General features: G+C 47.4%; 1 protein-coding gene across 1 annotated transcript in view; it reads left to right on the top strand.

The window, feature by feature from the left end:
• The first annotated feature begins 11611 nt into the window (after positions 1-11611).
• LOC126183331 (uncharacterized) overlaps positions 11612-17484 on the top strand; it is a 29095-nt gene continuing 23222 nt past the window's right edge. Inside the window, exon 1 of the mRNA XM_049925196.1 lies at positions 11612-11811. Coding sequence (XP_049781153.1) covers positions 11712-11811 — 100 coding nt within the window. The 5' untranslated portion in view covers positions 11612-11711. The remainder of the gene's footprint in view (positions 11812-17484) is intronic.

Here is a 17484-nt window from a genome sequence, read left to right on the forward strand (position 1 = left end):
TCGATGCCCGGTTGACTTGGCTGCCTCATATCCGGCAGCTTAAACAGACATGTTGGCGGCATCTAAACGCTCTGAGATGCTTGAGCCACACCCACTGGGGCGCCGACCGCTCTACCCTGTTGCGGCTCTACCAGGCGTTAATCCAGTCTCGCCTGGATTATGGGTGCCTAGCTTATGGCTCAGCATCCCCATCTGCGTTGCGGGTGCTGGACCCAATTCTCCACAGCGGGATACGCCTTGCCACTGGTGCTTTCCGCACCAGCCCTGTGGACAGTGTACTAGTGGAGGCAGGTGTACCTCCACTGCAGTTCCGGCGCCAACGTTTGCTGGCCGCTTATGCGGCCCATGTTCTAAGCTTGCCCGGGCATCCAAATTATCGTGTCCTGTTCCCGCAGTCAGTCGTCCATCTGCCAGACCGTCGGCCCCGGTCGGGTTGTCCGATCGCCGTACGCGTCAAGGAGCTTCTCTGTGGGCTTGGGTTTTTCCCTGTTCCACCTCCTTTCCGGGCGCCTCTGCGTACACCCCCGTGGTGTGTTCCTCGCCCTTGCCTTCGGCTCGACTTGACACAGGGCTCGAAGGACTCGGTCCCTCCAGAGGCCTTCCGCTGCCGCTTTTATTCCATCTTGGCCACGTATCAGGGCTCTGGAATTGTTTACACCGACGGTTCGATGGTTGCTGGTCGTGTCGGGTATGCGCTAACTCTAGGGGACCATTCCGAACAACGGTCCTTGGCGGCTGGCTGCAGCGTTTACACTGCTGAGCTAGTCGCCATCTTTCGAGCCCTAGAGTATATCCGCTCCTGCTCAGGTGAGTCCTTCGTTATCTGTAGCGATTCCCTGAGCGGTTTACGAGCTCTCGACCAGTGTTTTCCTCGTTCTCGTCTGGTGATGGCTATCCATGAGTCCCTGCATACTCTTGCGCGTTGCGGCCGCTCTGTGGTCTTTGTGTGGACCCCCGGTCATGTCGGTATCCCGGGCAATGAACATGTTGACCGCCTGGCGAAAGAGGCCACGAGTAAACCATCTCTGGATGTTGGCCTCCCAGAGGCTGATTTGCGGGCGGTCCTCCGCCGAAAAGTTTTTGCGCTTTGGGACGCTGAATGGCGCGATCGGATTACACCCAATAAACTCCGTGCCATTAAGGAGACGACGACTGTGTGGCGGTCCTCCATGCGAGCCAACCGCAGGGACTCAGTCGTCCTTTGTCGGCTCCGTATTGGCCACTCCCGGCTAACACACAGTTATTTACTGCGCCGGGAGGACCCTCCTGTATGTCGCTGCGGGGCGGCTTTGACGGTGGCCCACATTCTGTTGGCCTGCCCCCTTTTAGCTGTGGTCAGGCAGACATTTGCGCTGCCTGATACGCTCCCTGCCGTTTTATCCGATGACCCTGTTATGGCTGCCTTAGTTTTACGTTTTATTAGGGCAGGGAGTTTTTATTCTTTCATCTGAGTGTTTCTGTTTTATTTTTTGTTTTGATTCTGGCCTTTGGCCTATGATTTTAAACTGATCTTTTAATGTGTTTCTAAGTGGTTGGCTTTTCCTTTTTTATTTCTATGGTCGGCCAACCACTGTCACACTCTGTGTGGTTTTAGTTCGTTTTGTCTTGTCCTTGTCTCCGTTTCTCTTGTTCTGTATCGTCTGTGATCTATTCTGTTCCTCGTTTTTATTCTCTGTGGATGTTCTTTGTCTTTGGAAAAAGGGACCGATGACCGTAGCAGTCTGGTCCCTTTCATCCCCCAAACCAACCAACCAATCGGGTAGGTTCGCCAGCCCTGGCTCGAATCCACCTGGTGGATTAACAAGGAGGGCTGGTATGCTGGCCAACCTGGATGTGGTTTTTAGGTGGTATTCTACATCCCACTTCGTGAATATCAGACTGGTCCCCACATCCCGCCTCATTTATACACCTCGCACACATTTGAAAATCGTTCATACTATTTCATGCACTGGTTGATAGTCTGTATGCTGAAGCTGCTGAACTACCACTGTCCTGCTGCTGCGACTTTCTCTTCAGCATGTATGCATGACGTTTGTCTGCCACATGTGGTCACCCTTCTTTGATGATGCCTTTGATCGTTAGTATGGGGCTTGTCCCTCTTCTTACCCCGTGGAGTCCACTTTCGCCACTTGATATGGCACCTTAACTTGATGCTACCTGCAACTTTCCCTGTGGGTGTGAACCCTTCACCACCTTGGCTTCGTGAAGCTACCCATGTTAACCTTGGCCTTCATTTGCTTCCTAAGGACACTACTTCAGCCTCAGTCTATCGCCTTCAGTTTCACGACCTTCACATGGAACTTAGTGATAGTACCTTCGTATACACTGATGGCTCTTTGACTGACTGTGGGGTCGGGTGTGCCTCAGTCATTGGCACCCATGTCTTTCGATATTGGCTTCTGGCACACTCCTCAGTATTTACAGCCGAGCTTCTCGCCTTGTATCAGACCAGAGTACAATCTTCCCAATTATGTCCTCTACTCAATCAGCGCCCTCCAAAGTATCTGTGTGCTGTACACTGCTCATCCCTTAGTGCAGCAGGTCCAGGAAAACTCACTTGCTCCCTCTTGGTGGAGCCAATGCCATGTTTCTGTGGGTCCCTGGTCATGTTGGTCTGCCATGAAACAAGGCTGCTGATGCTGCTGCCAAGGTTGCAGTCCTCATACCTCATCCCATGAGTACCTCTATTCCCTCTGATCTGTCAGGAGGTGGTGTCCCTTTGGCATTGCCAATGGTCCTCCCTTCACGGAAATAAGCTTCAGCTTATTAACACTCAACTGTCACCCTGGAAGACCTCCTCTCGGCCCTCCTGCTGGGGGAGATAATTTTAACTCGGATGCATATTGGGCACTGCATTTTAATCATTTGCTCAGTGATGCTGCCCCACCACTTTGTATGCATTGCACCCAAATTTTGTCTGGCATGTCCTGCTGGAATGCCCTTTTTTACCAATGTACTTTCCAGCTTCAGTTTGCCATCTGTTTTATCAGCTGTTTTAGCAAATGATGTGCAGGCTGTCGACCATGTATTACTTTTTATCCTCTAAAGGAATATCATGAAGGCCATTTAACTTTATTTTGGATCTCCATTTTTGTATGGTGTTTTGTAGCCATTTTCCCACATGCCTCTTTTAGCTGTCCCCTATTCTGTCCATCAGGACTGACAATCGTTTCTCTTGTCTGTGTTCTATAGTTTTGACTTGGGCACATATGACCCCCAGTTTTTTGCACCCTAAAACAAAACACATACAATCCAGCCATGAGATGCACTATCCATGTGCTCAAAGGTTGTGCACTCTTTTGCTTCCAGATCTTGAAGATGCATGTACTCTCTCCATGCCCTACCCTCCATTTCTGAAAGAGGGGGAGGAGGGGGGGAGAACCCAAGCCACGAGACAAAGCTCCCTTGGTGCCCCAGATGCCATCTGCCTACTTGCAACCTAATATTTTATTTAGGGATTTCACCCCAACCTTGACAAAGATGACCACCTCTTAGCTTCTTTGTCTAACCTGGAGTCTCTCCACATGCTTATCCAGTGGAATTAAAATATACTATAGTCACCTACTGGAAATGTCTTGTTTCCTCATATTGTCTTGTTCTTCGACAAACACATTTCTGTGATGACCACTTTCCAACATTACATTGTGATAGTGTTCTGTTGGGGTCTGCACTTTGATTTACTCTGTCATTAGTGACTGGATCCCCTGCATACCAACCTGGAAGCAATAGTGGTTGGAGTGCAAACGACTCCACCAATCATCATTTGCCATGTCTACCTCCCTCCAGGTAGACCACTTCCTTACACTGAACTGTCTACCTTAATTCAGCAACTGCCACCCCAGTTTCTCCTTGGGCACTTCAATGCCCACTGCTCACTATGGGGAGTGTCACTTCAACAGGTTCGGGTCTTCTAATTGACCAACTTATTACAGATCTCGAGTTGTCTCCTCAGTGATGGATCCCCTGTCCACTTCAGTGCCACTCGTGGCACCTTTACTGCTATTGATATCACGATCTCCTGCCCTGCTCTCAGGGCTTCTCTGCATAGGTCATCCCATGATGACCTTTGTGATAATGGCCACCTTACAAAGATTCTATTGTTTCCCCTGCTGCTGCCAGGCACAGGCCCCAGTGTTGGGCATTCTGCTGGGCCAGTTGGCCTTTATGTACATCTGCTGTGCACTTTGAAACCTCCCTCTCGAAATCCATCGATGCAGTCATGCAAGGAATCTGTGCCACTATTCTCTATGCTGCTGACAGTGCTGTCCCCTTAACCACAGGGCCCACTCATTGTAAACTGTTACTGTGGTAGTGTGTCGCTGTTGCCATCCAGGACTACTTAGCAGACCAACCTCCTCACTTTCAAATATTTCCATGTTAAGGCTCATTACCTTATTAAGCAGAGTAAAAAGGAATGCTGCAGGCGCTATGTTTCCTCCCTGGGACGTATGCCTCATCACAGGTTTGGTACAAGCTCCATAGCATTCTGGGCCGCCAACTGTCAAGAGTCTTAACCTCAAAGGTGATCTGTGCACTGATTCAATGGTCCTTGTAGAACACCTTGACACTTCGACAGCATTGGCATCCTCCTATCCCATTACCTTTCTCCAGGAGAAACAGTTGAACACTCCCCCCCTGTTTCATTGTGCACCATGTTGTGCCCTATAATGAACACTTCACTGAATGGGAATTCTTGCAGGCTCTTGCCTCTTCCTGAGACTTGGCCCCTGGCCCAGACTCCATCCACAACCAGGTGATCCAACACTTGGCTGTTCTGCAGAGGCAACATCTCCTCAGGGTCCCCCCCCCCCCACCCCCAGGGGGTCCACAACTCTTTTGTGGATACGTGCGTAGCGAGCACAGGACCCCGAGCTAATGTGGCTCTCCTTCCTTTCTGGGCTGCATACCTTCCCTTTCCTCATCCTTCCCCATCCCCTATCTTCGCCCCCCCTCACCTCTGGCTATTTCCTTCCCTTTCTCCCCCTCTGGGGGTATGGTTTGTGCCTACGTCTGGAGACGGACACTCTAAACTGTTACAAATTCCTTGCTTTCTATACTTGCAAGTCTTCGTCCTTCCTCTGTCCTTCTCTTTTCCTTCCCGCTTCTCTCTGCACTTTTCTCCGCTGCGGCGTTTGAGACCCCTCTTCTTTCCTTTCCCTTTCTCTTTTTTCCACCCTGTGCGTGTCTGAAGGCCGACCCACGCACTTCCATGCGTAGCCGGTGACGGGGTAACGCGTAATTCCCCGCCCCGGGTAGACAGGTAGGACATGTACGTACCCCCTGGTAACGGCCAGGCCCAGGGAGGGGTGATTACCTGAGCTGATACCTTCCGAAAGTGCCGATTGGTCCCTCCGTCCGTTTGTCGGGAGGTGTGACCTGAGGTGTGAACAATCACCTAAGGCGGGAGTGCCCTCAGTGAGGGCCCCCACAAGGGAGGAGCGCGCCATCGGAGACGCCGGTAATCATGGGGGATTCTTCCGCAATGGTTTCCTCACCTTCCACTATGTCTGCTCACAAACGTAAGTATACTGAGTCTCAGCCACAGACTGTTCTTCCATCGTTGCCACAGTTCCTTGTTGTTTCTCGGTCTGATGAAGGTCACGACTTCTCCACGGTCAACCCTTTCATTATTCAGAAAGGTGTCGACGCAATTGCAGGTCCTGTAAAGTCTTGTTCCAGATTACGGAATGGCACCCTGTTGTTAGAAACACACAGTGCCCTCCAGGCACAAAAATTGCTGCGTACTTCTCTGCTCCACACCTTCCCTGTCCGGGTGGATCCGCACCGTACCTTAAATTCCTCGCGTGGGGTCGTTTATACACGCTCCCTCGATGGATTGTCTGACGAAGAAATTCAGCACTATCTGTCTGACCAGGGCGTAACGGCAGTTCATAGAGTAATGAAACGGGTTGACACGAACATCATTCCAACCCGCACTGTATTCTTGACATTTGACACAGTTCAACTCCCATCGAAAATCAAAGCAGGCTATGAGATAATTTCCGTTCGCCCTTACGTCCCAAACCCTACGCGTTGCTATCGATGTCAGCGGTTCAATCACACCAGCCAGTCCTGTTCCAATCCAGCCAAATGTGTTAAGTGTGGCAAGGATGCCCATGAGGGTGCTTGTCCACCTCCATCCCCTCGCTGCATCAACTGTATGGGTGACCACGCTGCTTCCTCTCGAGATTGCCCCGTTTTTAAGGACGAGAAGCTCATCCAGGAAATAAGGGTGAAGGAAAAGGTGTCGACCTTTGCTGCTCGAAAATTATTCGCCAGTCGCAAGCCCACCGTGCCTCAGACAGGAAAATACAGCACTGTCCTTGCTTCTCCTCGGCCAACAAAGGAGGCGGCCACGCAGACTTGCGACCTCACCTTTAGTACCACGGTCGTCAGATCGGCCAGCGCAAAGATCGCTCGTTCAACCTCACCACTTTCGCCTGCCCACTCTATGGCTCACCCTTCGTCGGGTTCTGCTACATCTCGAGCCCAAAAGTCGGACGCCAAGTCTTCGAAAAAAGAGCATACTCGTGAAGAGTTTTTACGTACCGCAACTTCACAACCATCGGTTCCTTCATCTAAACCACATTCTTCCAAGAAGGCTACAAAGAAACCCAGTTCCTCTCCTTCTCCGCCAAGGCGTGCCCCCTCTACAGCACCACCTGGCGGAAATCGCCCTCGGCCATCTTCTGTGTCGCCGAGGCGCACTGCTGGTGGCCGGTCAACCGGCCGATCGCTGGTGGCAGGGACTGCTCCTGACCAACCTATGGATCAGGATCTTCTGCCTTTGGCTCAATGCCATTCCATGCTGTCGGTTGCTAGCTCCGAGCAGTCCTTGAGTTGACAGCAACTTTGGTCACATTCCTCCATTTTCTTTTCACCCCATGTCCATTATCCACTGGAATATCCGCGGCATTCGAGCCAATCGGGATGAATTGTCGGTCCTCTTACGCTCCTACTCGCCGGTCATCTTCTGTCTTCAGGAAACAAAGCTGCGTCTCCATGACCGCTTTGTTCTCCCTCACTTTCAGTCCGTCCGATATGACCTCCCCTCTGTTGAAGGCACTCCAGCCCATGGAGGACTCATGATTCTTCTCCATGGTACTCTCCATTATCACCCAATCCCCTTAAACAGTTCCTTCCAAGCTGTCGCCGTCCGTCTTTCCCTTTCTGGATACACGTTCTCTCTTTGTACTGTATACATTCCATCATCCACACCAATGGCACGAGCTGATCTCCTTCATCTTCTTGGTCAGCTTCCACCCCCCTATTTGCTGGTTGGGGACTTAAATGCCCACCACCCGCTTTGGGGATCTCCTCATCCTTGTCCACGTGGCTCTCTATTGCTAGACGTCTTCCACCAAGCGGATCTAGTTTGCCTCAACACTGGGGTCCCCACATTTTTGTCTGCCTCCACGACAAATTTATCTCATTTGGACCTTGTGGTCGGTACTGTTCCGCTAGCTCGGCGCTTCGAATGGTTCGCCCTTGATGATACACACTCGAGTGACCCACTTTCCATGTGTCCTTAGACTGCAGTCTCCACTGCCATATATGCGCTCGCGACGCTGGAAATTTGCCCAAGCCGATTGGACACTTTTTTCGTCTCTCGCGACATTCGATGACCGTCGCTTTCCCAGCGTCGACGATGAGGTCACACATATTACCGACGTTATTCTTACAGCTGCGGAACGTTCAATACCACGCACCTCCGAATTGCCCCGGCGCCCCCCAGTTCCTTGGTGGAACGAGGCATGCCGTGACGCACTACGTGAGTGGCGACGTGCTCTACGCAATTTCCGTCACCATTCTACTTTGGCCAACTGTATCCGCTATAAGCAGCTCCGTGCGCGATGCCGTCGCGTCATCCGCGATAGCAAGAAGGCAAGCTGGAAATTCTTTATTAGCTCATTTAACACCTTCACTCCCTCCTCGGAAGTTTGGGGTCGGTTTCGACGGTTCTCAGGCGCGCCTAGTTTCTCCCCGGTCTCTGGGCTCACTGTCGCGCATGATACCTTAGTGGACCCCGTCGCAATTTGTAACTCATTGGGTCAGCACTTTGCTGAGATTTCGAGCTCTTCAAATTACCCGCCAGCGTTTCTCCCGAAGAAACGTGCAGCAGAAGTGAGATATCTTGCTTTCTCCTCTCCAAATCACGAAAGCTACAATACTGTTTTCTCCATGCGGGAACTCCAACATGCCCTCTCTTCTTCTCGCTCCTCCGCCCCAGGACCGGATGGAATCCATGTCCAGATGTTGCTGCATTTATCAACCCATAGTCTGCGTTACCTCCTTCGCCTTTATAATCGAATTTGGACCGACAGTACCTTTCCCAGACGGTGGCGGGAAGCTATTGTCGTTCCCGTTCCGAAACCTGGAAAGGATAAACATCTCCCCTCTAGCTATCGTCCCATTTCTCTCACGAGTAGTGTCTGTAAGGTTTTGGAGCGTATGGTGAATTACCGTTTAGCTTGGTGGCTGGAATCCCGCAGTCTTTTAACACCTGCCCAATACGGATTCCGAAAGCATCGTTCTGCAGTTGACCATCTAGTTGCTCTCTCCACTTATATCATGAATAATTTTCTCCGGAAACGCCAAACAGTAGCAATATTTTTTGATCTAGAGAGCATACGATACCTGTTGGACAGGTATCCTCCGCACACTGTTCTCTTGGGGCTTCCGAGGTCGGCTGCCCCTTTTTAGGGTGCGGGTGAACACTACTCCCTCCCGTACTTTCTCCCAAGAAAACAAGGTACCCCAGGGCTCCGTGCTGAGTGTTGTACTGTTTGCCATTGCCATCAATCCAATTATGGATTGTCTCCTTCCTGATGATGTCTCGGGCTCCCTCTTTGTGGAAGATTTTGCGATCTACTACAGCTCTCAACGGACCAGCCTTCTTGAACGACGTCTTCAAGGATGTCTCGATCGCCTCCACTCTTGGAGCATCGAAACCGGCTTCCGTTTTTCTCCCAGTAAGACCGTTTGTGTTAATTTTTGGCGACGTAAGGAGTTTCTTCCACCCTCCTTACATCTAGGACCTGTCAACCTTCCGTTTTCAGACGTCGATAAATTCTTGGGTCTTATGTTTGACAGAAAACTATGCTGGTCCTCCCACGTTTCGTATCTTTCGGCTCGCTGTCTGTGATCCCTCAACACCCTCCGTGTCCTGAATGGTACCTCTTGGGGAGCGGACCGAGTGGTCCTTCTCCGCCTCTATCGCGCCTTAGTGCGCTCGAAATTGGACTATGGAAGCATAGTCTACTCCTCTGCTCGGCCGTCTATTCTTCGGCGTCTCGACTCTATCCACCACTGTAGATTACGTTTAGTGTCTGGAGCTTTTTACACCAGCCCTGTGGAAAGCCCTTATGCTGAGACAGCTGAACCTCCGCTATCCAATCGGCGAGCAGTCCTTCTGAGCCGTTATGCCAGCCATCTGTCTTCCATGCCTGCTAATCCAGCCCATGACATATTTTTCGACGCCTCCTTTGATGTAGGGTATGCAGGCCGCTCCTCCGCCCTAGTACCACCGGGAGTCCGCTTCCGTCAACTGCTCCATTCTCTTTCCTTCCGCTTTCCTAAAACCTTCTTGACAACTTGGGGTACAGCACCGCCTTGGCTCCGTCCCCGGATCTGCCTGCTCCGTGACCTTTGTCGATTTCCCAAGGATGGTACCCCTTCACTTGTTTATCATCGGGCATTTGCTGCTCTATGTGCACAAATGAAGGAAGCCACATTTATTTACACCGATGACTCGAAAACATCGTTAGGTGTAGGGAGTGCCTATGTTGTTGGCGACACCCCAAATTACTTTCGGCTTCCCGACCAGTGTTCGGTCTATACTGCGGAGCTTTACGCTGTTCTCCGGGCTGTCCACTACATCTGCCGCCATCAGTGGATACAGTACGTTATCTGCTCAGATTCTCTCAGCTCTCTCCTCAGTCTCCAAGCTCTTTACCCTGTGCACCCTCTGGTCCACCGGATTCAGGACTGTCTGCGCTTGCTCCACTTAGGGGGCGTCTTGGTGGCGTTCCTCTGGCTCCCGGGACACGTTGGTATCTGCGGAAATGAGGAGGCCGATATTGCAGCCAAGGCTGCAGTCTCTCTAATTCGGCCAGCTATTTCATCGATTCCCGTCGCCGATCTACGGAGCGTTTTATGTCGTCACGTTGTTCATTTATGGCACGCACATTGGTCGACACTTCCCAATAATAAATTGCGGGACGTAAAAACTCTTCCTTGTGCTTGGACCTCTTCCTCCCGAACGCGTCGTCGGGAGGAGGTAATTTTAACTAGACTCCGGATAGGGCACTGTCTTTTCAGCCATCGACATCTTTTAAGCTGCGATCCTCCCCCACTCTGTCCCCACTGCTCTCAGCTGTGGACGGTAAGACACCTTTTGAGTGCCCCTATTTTAATCCGTTACGCTCCCGTCTACAGCTGTCGCCTGATATATCGTCGATTTTAGCAGATGACAGGTTCTCAGCCGATCGCGTTCTTGAATTTATTAGTGCCAGTGAAATGACGTCAGTCATTTGAAGCTTTTTTGGGGACAACCCACCCCTTTCTGTAGAGGATTTTTAAGCCTTCGTTCTGCTTTTAGTTTCTCCAATTTTATGACTTTCGTTCCCATTGCTGCTGATTTCCATTTTCGGTTTTTTACTGTTTCCTAAGTCACGGACCGGGCGCTAATGACCAAAGCAGTTTTGCGCCCTAAAACCAAAACAAAACAACAAAAAATTGGTCATACCAGGCACACCCGTTGTTTCCTCCTACATAACAAACCACACCCACAGTAGGGTTGTGGAGCCAGACTGATGGTATCCCACATTGGTGGATTGTCCCCTTTTGTATCTTCGTGCTAGGTATAGTCATCCTGGTTCCTTAAATTTAATATTAGCAGACGATTCACGAATGTTTGAACGGCATCAGTTTCCTCTGAAAGTGGTTTTTATTTCTAGATGTAAGGTTTTACTTTATTCTTGGGGGCAGGGGAGTTGTGGTTGGGACCTATTCACGTATTCTGCCTGGGACCCCATAACCACTCCCCCATGGAAAGATCCCCCCCCCCCTTTCGATTAAGGCCTTTTATGGTTTGTTAACTTAATTATTTATAATTTTGCTCCCAGACCGGATCTGTCCACTTTTAGCGGACCCTCTTTCTTCTGTGATTAACTTCGGAATCGTGGGACTGATGACCTCGCCGTTTGGTCCCATAAACCCTCTGTTCTGTAGCCAGTAAGACGACTTTAACATTTTTGGCCTACTTCCACTGCTTGTATTTTACATTCAAGAATTGAGAATTAAATCTCAAAGTTGACAAAATCAAACGATCTCTTTAAAGTCTCTTTCTATGTTCAGTTTGTCATTGGTTACTTTAAAGAAATTGTGCTGTTAAAGGTGGAAATAAAAGAAAAAGGACTAAGTGAATTGACCACTGGAACAAAATGCTGAGGAAAAATTAGGCTGAGTACTAGATTCTAAAAGGTAATAATCTGTAGTAAAATAAAATAAGTTTATAGACTAACAACTGTGTAAAATGCCTAAAACACTTTCATTAATTGCTGAAAACTAGTGAAAATATCAAATGTTCCTCTTTCTCTGCTAGGAATCGGCGCTGGACGTAAGAAGATACTAATTTTAGAAATTCTACTTGGATTTTACGTAATTGTCAGTCTGTTCATTACATACCATCTGAGTACTGGACGTGAACAATGGGTCGCAGTATGCTGAAATGGCATGGCAGGCGCAAATATCGTATAAGGGACACACCATATGTACGCTTGGAAGAGAGCCCTGATACTACTAATGCAGGTGTGTAAACATTTACTTTCAATCTTTTAAATTGTAAGACATTTCCAGGGGCAGATTGGACTGTGACCACACAGTTGGTTATGAACTGTAGATTAAAACTGAGGAAACTGCAAAAAGGTGGTACCTGGATAAACTGAAGGAACCAGAGGTTGCAGAGTGTTTCAGAGCATTAGGGAAAGATTGACAAGAATTGCGGAAAGAAATGCAGTAGATGAAATACTAAAGGCAACAGATGCTGTAGTAGGTAAAAGGACGATGGCTAGTAGAAATCATTGAGTAACTGAAGTTACTGAATTTAATTGATGAAAGGAGAAAAAAATGTAGTAAATGAAGCAGGCAGAAAGGAATACAAACATTTAAAAAAAGAGATAGACAGGAAGTGTGAAATGGCTAAGCAGGGATGGCTAGAAGACAAATGTAAGGATGCAGAGCTATATATCACTACCTGTAAGATACTGCCTACAGGAAAATTAGACCTTTTGAGAAGAGAACCACTTGCATGAGTATAAAGAGCTCAGATGCCCAGCCAGTTCTAAGCAAAGAAGGGAAAGCAGAAAGGTTGAAGGAGTATAGTGTCTATACAAGGGTGATGTTTTTGAGGGTGATGTTATGGAAAGGGAAGAGGATGTAGATGATGAAATGGGGGATACGATACTGCATGAAGTTTGACAGAGCACTGAAAGACGCAAGTCGAAACAAGGCCCCAGGATTAGACAACATTCCATTAGAGCTACTGATAGCCTTGGTAGAGCCTGGCCTGATAACTCTACCATCTGTTGAGCAAGATGTATGAGACAGGCGAAATACTCAGACTTCAAGAATACAATTTCGATCCCATAGAAAGTGTTGACAGGTGTGAAAATTACCGAACTATCAGTTCATTAAGTCATGCCTGCGAAATACTAACACGAATTATTTACGGATGAATGGAAAAACTGGTAGAAGCCGACCTCAGGGAGAGTCAGTTTGGATTCCGTAGAAATATTAGAACACGTGAGACAATACTGACGTAAGACTTCCTGTAGAAGATAAAGGAAAGGCAAACATACGTTTCTAACCTTCGTAGACTTAGAGAAAGCTTTTGACAATGTTGGAGTACTCTTTCAAATTCTGAAGGTGGCAGGGATCAAATACAGGGAGCAAAAGGCTACTTACAATTTGTGCAACAACCAGATGGCAGTTGAATCGAAGGCATGAAAGGGAAGCAGTAGTTGAGAAGGGAGACAGGGTTGTAGCATATCCCGGATGTTATTCAATCTGTATATTGTGCAGGCAGTGAAGGAAAGAAAAGAAAAACTTGGAGCTGGAATTAAAATACATAGAGAACAAATAAAAACTTTGAGGTTCGCTGATGACATTGTAATTCTGTCAGAAGGCAAAGGACCTGTAAAAGCGGTTGAACAGAATGGACAGTGTCTTGAAAGGATATAAGACGAACATCAAAAGCAAAAAAGGATAATAAAATGTAATCTAATTAAATCGGTTGATGCTGAGGAATTAGTTTAGCAAATGAAACACTTAAAGTAGTAAAGGAGTTTCGCTATTTGGGGAGCAAAATAACTGATGATGGTCGGAGTAGAGAGGATGTAAAATGTAGACTGGCAATGGCAAGGAGAGCGTTTCTGAAGAACAGAAATTTAGCATAGAGTATAGATTTGTCAGGAAGTCTCTCCTGAAAGTATTTGTATGGAGTGTAGCGATGTATGGATGTCAAACGTGGACGATAACTAATTTAGACAAGAAAATAGCTTTCGAAATGAGGTGCTACAGAAGAATGATAAAGATGAGATGGGTAGATCACGTAACTAATGAGGTACTGAACAGTACTGGGGAAAAGAGAAATCTGTGGCAGAACGTGACTAGAAGTGATCGGTAGGTAAGATATGTTCTGAGGCATCAAGGGATCGCCCATTTGCTATTGGAGGGCAGCGTGCAGCGTAAAAATCGTAGAGGGAGACAAAGATGAATACATCAAGCAGATTAAGGATGTAGGTTGTAGTAGTTACTTGGAGATGAAGCAGCTAGTGCAGGATAGAGTAGCATGGAGAGCTGCATAAAAAAGCCTCAGGACTGAAAAAAAGGGTTGTCGTGACATAACATATCCTGTGAGCGAAGTAACTTTCTCTGTAGTTACTTCTGTAACCTAGTATCTATGAAAATACAGGGCGTTGAAGTATGAATAAAAAATACTTTAAGTGGTGGTACAGACCAATCAGAATAACATTCTATAAACGTGTCGAATTGTTACTCTTGAGGTACAACTGGTTAGTGTTAATTTCACGTGTTGATAAAAGCTGTGATGGGTTTGCTTATCCAGTGTCTTTTGTTTTAAAATTACTGTAATTGTAGTTTGTTAGCCAATTCTACTGCAGCATTTAAGCACCCCACAGATATTTACAAATACTGACATATCGATACAGTATTTGTGTAAATTTTGTAATAGAAATTCTGCGGCTGCTTCTTTCAGACAATAAGGGGAAGTTTTCCTAACTGCAGAGTACCGTACCAGATTTAAGTGCCAACTAGTGACTTCAGCACTGCCCTGCAGTTATCTCGTCTGAATGTACAAGTTAGTTGTGAAGTAAAGGAAATTAGTTGCTAGGTGCTTAAACCCTTAGTTAATAGTGTGTGGTCAGCATGAGGCAACAAGCAATTGCAGTAACTACTCAATTTTTTGTGTTACAGTCTGTCTTGCTGAAGCCTTCTTAGACTCAGTCTCAAGGACAAAATGCTTGTTAACCTAGTTTCTTCGCGGGGCAGATTGAAAACATCACATTTCTTTTATTCTACACAACTTATTTCGGTTAACTTATTTTCGGTGCCAAGTTCTGGATCTGACTGCGTATTCAAAATTTCTTTTACATATGAGTGGTACATAAAGTTCGCGAAGTACACAGCATGGTAGACGGTCCATTTTCATGTATATTTGTAGCCCCCTGACTATGCAGGCAACACACTATTGATTCGAGCTTTAACCAAGCGGTAGGTGCATGTCCGTTTGAAGCATCAGGACCTTGGGCAATGGCCATCCAGCTAGGTGGGAGGGCCTTTGTAGCCTTTGTAGCCACTTAAATTCATATTTACCTGGTAAGAGCGTTAGACATAGGTCCAACTTTTAAACTGAAATATTATGCTCAAAAACGTTTTTATGCACATCTGGCTTGAACACCTTCAGGTCGTGAATCCATCGTCGTTAAAGCAATTTCAGAACATTAGTTTCAGGTCATGAGCAGCAATCAGTAAACTCAGCTGTTAGTCTCAATGTGATCCTGCCTAGAGTGCGAATGCATGATTTTGGTTATGTTTGACCACTTTATTTTAAACATTATGCAGTAAGGTCACTATGCTGAGGCGAGTCACCATTAATCAGCCAGCAACTCGTGGCGTAAGAAACTTGTAAAATACTACTCCTGCCAGACGTCGGTCAAGCTGCAGCTGTAAAAGGCATGGCCGACCATGAGGGGGTAATAAATTTAAGTGGTGAAGCCCACTTTCCAGCTGAAGTCTCCTACCACTCACTCAGGTAAGACAGCCTCGCTGGCAATGTTCATTCGCATATGGCTTTAAATTATACATTTGTGAGCGCTGATAACGTAAGTTGTCTTCAAATTACTTCGCTGCTACAGCTATATTGGTTTTGCTCAAGAACAGTTTTAATCACACAGGAAGCTAAATTTTGACTCCCTTTTGAAAATGTCTCTGGTCAACTTGTTTCACCACGTTTACTGCCTTCGTCACTTCCACAGTAAAGTCCTGAAAATTTTGGTTTTTCCCAGTGACATTCGTCTAATTTTTAGCGGTATTTTCTGCGCCTTTGGTCCAGTGGGCATATTTCAGCCACCATTTGTAAAGTCAGTTTTCAACGAATAGGCTTTTTGTTCCTCTGATGCATCTGTATGAAGACATTTAGAAGTGGGTGTACCAATTGGCTCTCCATTGTCTCTGGCTGAGAATGACCTATTTTGTTCACATTTGGATCAAAATTTTTCAAAAGTCCATTTAATTTAGTTCACCAATAAAATTTTTCAGAACTGTCGCATAAACGCAAAGAACTACATACACATAAAACAGCAGTACATACAAATTTAAAGCTTCTTTCCCTGTCAGTGTAGACCCATTGCAGTCAAACATCAGGCGAGCTGGTAGTGCGCCAGAGGGAGTCTCAGCTGAGAATGTTTGGGATAGGATTTGCCGTACAGTCGTGGGAAATTACACGAAAACGTACTTCTATGTCCATACGCCGCAAGCAACCGTGTGGTGAATGGCGGAGGGTACCTTGCTCTACTAGTTATTTCCATTTAAAAATAGAGCAGGGGAAATAAGACGAAGATTTCCCTCACTGTCGATGTAGAAGCCACCTGATGGGGGCCCACTTAGACTGCCTTAATTTGGCTGCTTCCAGGCGGCATAGTAACCTTGTGACAAGCTCCCTCTGGAGCTACCAGATCTCAAAGCGACTGATCTGGTGTTAAGTTACACCCTCCTAAGATGGCTTCTATTCATCCCTGTAAGGTAGGGCGTTTTCTGGCCTCATTGACCGCCTGAGCGGTTGGAGGGGCACCCTTCTCCTGCTCCCCACCCTCTCCCCAATGGTTTCTTGGCGGCCCAGCCTGGCCTCTACTGCTCCTGTCTTTCTCTCTTTATCATTTCTCGATTTTAATGCCTAGCCTTGACTGACCTTCTAATGACCTGTCTGTGCTGTCTTTTTGTGGGCTTAGGTTTTTTGTTAGTTAAAACCCAGGATTTTTTGCGTCCTTTTGATAACTGCTGGTTTGCCACTAAACGGCTGAAGGACTGATGAGCCTGTTGTTAACTCTTTCACTCCAAACAGAGGGAAAATAGTCTATGAACCCTAATATCTCTTACCTTTGTGGTCCTTACTGCAAAATGTAAGTTGGCTACCATTCTGCAGTCAGCTTCATGTGCCAATTCTCTGAATTTTCTCATCAGCATTTCACGAAAAGAACGTAGTCTTCCCTCCAGGGATTCTCATTTGAGTTAGAAAAGTCTGTAATAATGGCTTATTGATCAAACCTACAGGTAAATAAATCTAGCGCCTCACTTCTGAATTGCTTCGAGGTCTCCCTGTAGTGACATGGTGGGGACACCCAGGCTCTTGAGTGGTACACAAGAATGAGTCAAAAGTGTGCTACATGCGATCTCATTTATAGATCCCCAGGGCTCACGGTTCTTCAGAGAGATCATGCATGGTGCACACTGGCCCTAAGCTATTGCAGCCCATTCTTACTTACCTGGCAGCAGTTCCTTCACTGTGCATCTCCCTCTCCATCCTCACTCCTTCCCCACTGCCCCCTCATTCCTCTCTTGTTCTGATTCATCGACCTGGCTATCCACCTGGTTACCCATACTACTTGCAGTTTTGTTCCTTTAGCCTCTTTCATTTTTGGCTTTTTGGTCCCCCTCGGGTGTTACCCCAATTCTAAACTTCCTGCTTCCTTCCTAGCAGGTGTGGCGTGGATTCCTCTCCACCCCTTCCTCCTTCCCCTCTTCCTCCTGTCATAACACCTCTCGCCCCTGCTAGGTCACCAGCAGGTGTAGTGGGTCATTGTGGTGAGGCTGTTATGTACCCATCGGGTTGACCCCCTGACAACCCAAAGATCACACTGATGAAATATACCAAGCTGCAAAAATCTGGCCCTTCTCAAATGACTG

This window comes from Schistocerca cancellata, chromosome 4 (assembly GCF_023864275.1).
Source record: "Schistocerca cancellata isolate TAMUIC-IGC-003103 chromosome 4, iqSchCanc2.1, whole genome shotgun sequence".
In the NCBI taxonomy this organism is placed as follows: domain Eukaryota; kingdom Metazoa; phylum Arthropoda; class Insecta; order Orthoptera; family Acrididae; genus Schistocerca; species Schistocerca cancellata.